Source organism: Austrofundulus limnaeus, unplaced genomic scaffold (assembly GCF_001266775.1).
Source record: "Austrofundulus limnaeus strain Quisiro unplaced genomic scaffold, Austrofundulus_limnaeus-1.0 Scaffold1555, whole genome shotgun sequence".
In the NCBI taxonomy this organism is placed as follows: domain Eukaryota; kingdom Metazoa; phylum Chordata; class Actinopteri; order Cyprinodontiformes; family Rivulidae; genus Austrofundulus; species Austrofundulus limnaeus.
The window spans coordinates 61,671-68,679 of record NW_013953957.1 but is presented as its reverse complement, the minus strand read 5'-3'; the positions used below and the strand labels follow the sequence as shown (position 1 = coordinate 68,679).

Below are 7,009 nucleotides of genomic sequence, written 5' to 3'. Positions count from 1 at the left end.
TTGTTGAATCTGACGTGACATGTTCGTACGAACCCTTTGTACGAACAAAAGGAAGAGAAATTTAGGAGAAAAATACGAACATGTTCTTGCATGAGGCTCAATGATCCTAGTTAGTGGTGATGCCACATTTGATCAAGTAGGGGTCTCTTATTGTCGTGGTCCTCTTCAGTCCAGTTGAGTTCTGCTCCACGCCTCTTTTGGTCTCTGAGGTTAGACAGTGTTAGGCCACTGTAATCCCTGCCAAGTTGAAGTGTTTTAAATGTTACTCTTGATTAAGCTCATGCCCATATAAACCAGGATATCATCCCAGTCTGCGAACTGATAATCTGGAATCTTGATTGGTAGCGATAAAAAAGATATAACAACCTTAGCAAGAAGTTCATTCTCACTACCTCAATTCTAGAACTAAAATCAATTATTAACATTGACCATTTTCTAATATCTTTCTGAGTCCTGCATTTAAACATTTAAATTTAAATGTGATAAAAGTCATACTATCGAGTTATTTAGTGGGGTAATTGTGCATTTTGGAAGAGTGGCTTCCATATGCATCCTATTACTCCATAAGCCAACCGGAAGTCAGGGATTTTACTGTTTTTGAGGCTCACCAATGGTTCTTGCGGTGAACCATCTGTTTTCACACTGGTGAAGCTTGATTGTTGCTTTTGACACACATACAACTTAGCTCACAGTTGTGTTCTTTATTTTAAAAATATATTCTAAACAGTTGACATGGCCACATGTACTGTAATGTCTGATGGATTTGTTTTGATTTTCCTGCCCATTGATGGCTTGGTTCAAGGCTAGTGACAGCTCATTGGATCGCAAATCGAGAGTTGACAGCAACATAATCCAAATGTACACTCCACACTTGAAACGACTAGACCTTGAAACGACTAGACCGAGACCTTTTATCTGCTCCTTGTAAATGGGACAATGAGGAAATAACACACACCTAGCCATGGAATACAGAGTTTCCCCTACATGTAATTGATAGTGGCGCATCGCCATGGCTAAATAAAAGCCGCCACACCTCAGGAATGAAGTTTTTAATTAATTAATTAATTTACTTATTTATTTATTTGTTTATTTATTTATTTATTTATTTTATCAACGTAAAACAGTGGTTGACACAATCATTGTTTAGTTTGACTGAGACAACCTATTTTCGTTTCGGACAACCAGATCCCGCCTCCTAGTTGTCCGGTGGACAACCAAGAAAAAAAGACCTGGTTTTAAGTTTTCCTCCACGGGTGTTCTTCATTGTAAAAATGAATGAGAGAAAAAACTTGTTAAAGCCGTCTACGGCTTAAACTGACGGTTCTTTCACCCAATAAAGAGAACCACAGTCAAAGTTTTACCCAATGAGAACAGAGCAGGGCGGGTCTGCACGCTGCCGTATTTTTCTTTCTCTGTGGGTGGGGGGTAAGCTTCACTCAGCTCAGGTGAACACCTCCTAGGAAAGCCTTCAGCGTTTCCTGGACTGTTTTCCACCAAGGATTAGGTCGTATTTTATATAATATTTCTAAAAGCAGCTCGCAGCATTTCTCCTGTAACACCGTGTGTTCACGAGCACAACAAAACCGTGACAGATCACCTGACTGGTTTTAAAGCGAGGGCTGCACCTGTCCACACACATCATGGCTCAGACCTGCCTGGGACTTCAGCGTCCACATGTCAACCCCTTCAGACGGTTACTTGTATAATGAGCATCAAAAATCTGTAATTTGCGCAAAAAATCTGTATTAATCACACACGGGTGGGGTGGGGGTGCAGGTGGACTGCAGCCACGCGGGGTGGGGGGCCGTGTCTACGTTTGACTTTCATTTTTTTTTCTAAAATCACAGAGTTCTCCGAGTCAGCTTCAGGTGCTTGTAGTTAATCATATCTTCTAAATTTTACTGGGTGTTTCAATGCATTTACATTACACAACAATTATTGTGGAGAAACTTGTCAGTTTGGTTAAAAAAACAGTAAAAACAAATTGATTTTTTTTGTGCAGAGAACTTCCTCTGCCATAATTTTTTCAAATAAAAATATCAAAGCCCCTCAGTTGAAAACACTAAAATGATAGAAAAGATATTTAAAAATCTCTTTCGTCATGAAGTCTTCAGTCCTAAGATCACTAAACTGGTGGCGCCTGTGTATGGCAGCCTCGCCTCTGTCAGTGTGCCCCAGGGCAGCTTTGTAGTTTGCCATCGTCAGTGTGTGAATGTGTGTGTGAATGTGTGAATGTCTGTAGTGTGAAGCACTTTAAGTGTCCTGGATGGATAGAAAGGCGTTATATAAGTACAGTCCATTTACCATTTACCATAAACTTTAACTTTAATAAGGTCATGTACACAGTTTACTCCTATTTAAATAAAAATGTTTGACCTGTAAGCAGAAATCTTATGGATGTTGGATGTAACCGTCAACCTGCTGACTGAGAACATTTGTATATTGTAAACTTTGTATACAGAACAATATACTTATTAAATTACATTTTAATTTCCATTTACTCCCCACCCCCACCCCGCTCATGAGAGGTCACCACACCACCACGGTTAAAAGTGGGAGGCACATATCGAAGCCATTGTAATTTGTACACCACTCACAGATTTGGATATAAAGACCTTCAAATGAGCTCAGTCCTCTGTGTGTCTAATTATACAGGAGTGTTGAGGGGAGATCTTAGCTCAGTTAGGTTAGGTTTCGGCAGGCTAGCGTTGGCGGTCGGCTGAGGAGTGGCTGCTTTTGGAGCACATGTTGGAGGTTGTAAGCAAATCTTCGTTTGAAGTCTATCATGGTGGTGTTTACAGCTAAAAAGACTAGAATTGTGTCAATGGCCCTAAGTATATCTTCTAAGAAACTACATATTGTGATCTTTGTGCTATAAATCTGTGCATTGCATATGGATCGTCTTCTCTCCCCAAGTTTAAAAAGGAAGTATGGGTTTCTAAGTTTATTTGATGATGTAGAATACAAGGATAGTAATAAACACCACTTTTCTTTATAGCAGGAAGTGCCAAAATTTTAATATAGAAGTCACTGTATAGAGATTAGATCCATATTGACAAAAAAAGATGGAATTTTAAAAAAAGTGTTTAAAAGTGGGTGACAAGTGAAATCAGGATTTATTACCCAAGATAGCAAAACTTTTCTACAGTTCTTTAAGATTGGTAAATACAATCTAACATTTATTGTTCAATTTCAACATAATGCTGTCCCCTCAGTTTTCTCACATTCATAGGAGAGTGGGGATGAACTGGTTGATGTTTTGATTGATCACTTTTCCAGATTTTTATGAAGCCTGACTTTGCTTTGGAGAACCCAGCCACCTTCAACACTGTCCTGCCCTGGTCTCACTTTCACAGTGCAGGAGGGAAGAGCAGCAGAGATGGGGCCTCCTCCAAACTGCTGCAGGAAAAGGTCAGTTATCAAATAAATACACAGATACACAGAGAGCATCAGAGTGGGGACCTTCACTCGTCACGTCACACATGTCATTTGCATACATTATCTGCTGCTCTAGCAAAGAAAAGATCAGATGGTCTAGATCAGTGTTTCCCAAAGTTGGGGTCGGGACCCAAAGTGGGGTCCCGAAACATCAAGGTGGGGTCCTGAAAAGGTTTTCGGAATTAATTATATTTTTGCCTTAGTGGTTACAAAAGAGTGAGGTTAGTGTATTTAAAACRGATAAACGTAGTGTTTTGTTGACCTGATACAAATGTTTATCATCCAAAAATAGCTGGGGGCACAGGTCTCTGCTACTGTTATTTTGTGGGTCAAAAGCTGAAMAGTTTTGGAACCAGCGCACTTGGGTTCCCAAAGTTGGGCTTGGAACCCAATTATGGGTCATGAAGCACCTTGGATAATCTCCAGAAATCAATTTAAAGAGTCATAAATTATTGCTGATGTAATATTTTCCCTATAGCTATTGCAAAAACACAAAATAAGTATTTATATTTGTGTACAAGCTGTTTAGATTGTCAAAAAGCCTGTGTTTTTAGGGTTATTAACAAAGTTTTTGTACTCAGAGAGCAGTAATATTTGGGGTCACAAGTTTTTCCATGGATATTTTGTGGGTCAGAAGATAAAAAGTTTGGGAACCAGTGATCTAGATCATACGGAGAGTCTATTTTAATACCATAAGGAAAAAAAGACTTTCTAGAGCAAATTTTGACACTTACGATTAGGGGTGTAAGAAAATATCGATACACTGAAATATCGCGATATTTCATTTTCCGATACTGTATCGATATTCTAAAGCCCTGTATTGATTTTTTATTAAGGTTTAAAATGTCAACTTTCCTGCCAGCTGTTCATTTTTATGTTGTAGTTCAGCCTCTGACCACTAGTTGGCAGCAGTGAGCCAGACATTTGGCTCCTCTACCTCTTGGGCACCAGAGAGTAAGGGTAGCATTAGCATTGTAAGTAAACATTAGCTTTTCTTTTTTTTTCAGTAAGAGGTTTTTAATTAAAAGAATTTTTGGACAAAAAAATCGCAATATATCGCAATATATTGCCTTGCTTACAGTATCGCAATATATCGGGATATATCGTATCGTGACCCCTCTGTTATGATATGTATCTTATCGCCAAATTCTTGCCAATACACAGCCTTACTTCCGACTTCAGTAATTACATTCGAACGGTTGGCTGGAGGGTCGAGGTTTTAGAGTTGGAAAGCAAGCAGAAGTGTTAAAAAGGGTGGTGTTTTTACCGGTGTTTTCAAGCTTAACTTGCTGCATCTATCGTGTGTGTGTCTGTGTGTGTTTTTATCACTCGAGCCATCGCGTCTGCATAGTTAAAAAAAAACTTAATGGTGATGTTTAGAATTTTTGTAAGTACAATATTATCACTGTATGTGTGACTGACTGCAGTAGATCGCTATATGAGGCTAGCATAAAGCTAGCAGTAGGGAACATTAAAAACTAAAAAGTTTACTGTACCTATTTATCGACAAAGTGCAGGGATAGGATTCGGGTGGTCCAGTGTTGTGTTTTACCTCAGAAAAATTGTAAGTCCTTGTACTTTTTTCTGGTCAAATTCAGCTCGTCTCATCGCTTGAATCCGGCAGTTAGCCCCCATCTTAGCTTGGGAAAAATGATCAAAAATGCTCCTTCCATGTGGGGACAATGGCTGTATCCTGGGTCACTGTTAAAAGAACCATAGCACCATGTTTCATGGTCCTCCCGGTGGACTTCAACGCTGTTTTCCCCAATTTTTTTAAAGTTGAAACACAGTTAGACCGGTGTAGCACCAGTGAAATCAATGGAACTGCTACGAAAGTTTGAATGCACATTATTGTTGAGCGGACAGTCACGTGACTAGTGTTCTAAAATAGTTAGACTGAAGGTCCCCATTAGATGCTTATTTATTGCTACTAGATCCACTGGGTTTGGTGTGAAGGTTACAAAGTGAAAGCCCAAGCTGAGTTTCTGTTGTACAGCTAATCTTCAGCAGACCTTTGTCTACTGAATGAGGATGGTTCTGTTGACAACTATTTCAATTGTAAAATATTGCTTTTTCTTTCATGTGTGATGATGTAGCCTAACGATTTGGTAATATAGAAAAGCTTCTTGCTTAAATCTAAAGGAAATACAGTGAACTGATTTTTAATATTTTATAAAAAGTAGTGGAAGTTCTGCTGTGAAGAAAAAAGCATTAAAAATGAGCATTACTGTTGTGATTAAGAAATGTTTTGTCCTCCTCCAGCTCAGTCACTACCTGGATGTTGTTGAGGTCAGCATTGCTCAGCAGATCTCGCTGCGTTCCGAGGCTTTTTTCCACGCCATGTCCTCACAGCATGAGCTACAGGACCGGCTGCAGGAGACCCAGCAGGCCGTGGCTTTTCTGCGGAGCCGAACAGCAGCCATGGACCGAGTCATGTGCCAGGGGCCTCTGTGGCTCCTCCACTCTTCTCTGACTCAGAACAACTGTGTGAAACTGCACAACAAGCTAAAGCTAATGGCAGTGGTCCATCAGACACAGCCCACTGTGCAGCTGCTGCTCTCCACCTCAGAGTTTGTTGGAGCACTGGAGCTCATCGCCACTACCAAGGAGGTGCTTCAGCAGGAGCTTCAGGGCATCCACAGCTTCAGGTACATGTACAGATGCATGAGCTGAGGTTATTTTTATTTATTTTACTTTTGTGTCAAGTTGTTTTTGTGCCCTCTGGTCACATGGAGCACTGAATAGTGAGCTATCAGGTGTGCACAGTAACTGCTTGTGAAAAGATAGAGAAGATTTTTCTGAACATTTTGTCTGGTAACAGACGACCCAATCAGTGGTGGCTTGTCTGCTGGAGGAACTACACCCATTTCTTTTTTTCAAAGTATGTTTTTAAGAAAGCATTTGCAACAAGCTGCGAGAGAGTGTTAGCACATGAAATGCACATATATCATCTTACTTATGTTTACTACACTGTCAGAATTAGAGATGGGTATCGTTAAGTTTTTATCAATACTAATACTCAGATCAGTGTTGCTTATCAATCCAGTATTTTAACGGTTCTCTTATTGATGCTTTTCAGTAGGAATAAAACCCAAAATAAGCTATGAATATGCAATAATTTTATTTTAGGACAGTATAGACCAGTGGTTCCCAAACTTTTTATCTTCTGACCCACAAAATATCCATGGCAAAAACTGGTGACCCCAAATTAGGGATGTCCCGATACCACTTTTTCACTTCCGATACGATACCGATATTACAACTTTGAGAAATGTCCGATACCGATATTGACCGATACCGATATTGACCCGTTACTGTAACAGTGCAAGTCACACACTTTGACCTATTTTGTAGTGTAAAATCTTAGAAAAATCTTGATCAGATCAAACAGTGAAAAAGAGTAGGTATGAGAAAAACTGACCCATTTATTTTAAACCAATGGATCACATACATTTTACACTGAAGAACATTATACAGTTTAATAAATAAAATAAATTATAATACCCTGAAAAAATAACATAATAAAAACAAAATGTACTTTTACAGTGTAAAATAATTCAAAATCACTCCA

At 39.3% G+C, this 7,009-nt stretch overlaps 1 protein-coding gene across 1 annotated transcript in view; it reads left to right on the top strand.

The window, feature by feature from the left end:
- Positions 1-3,279: 3,279 nt before the first annotated feature.
- The window catches only part of vps54 (VPS54 subunit of GARP complex), a gene marked incomplete at its 5' end in the record, with an annotated part of 44,055 nt that continues 40,325 nt past the window's right edge, over positions 3,280-7,009 (top strand). The window contains 2 exon segments of the mRNA XM_014032842.1: positions 3,280-3,411; positions 5,701-6,086. Of these exon segments, the coding sequence (XP_013888296.1) occupies positions 3,280-3,411; positions 5,701-6,086 (518 nt within the window).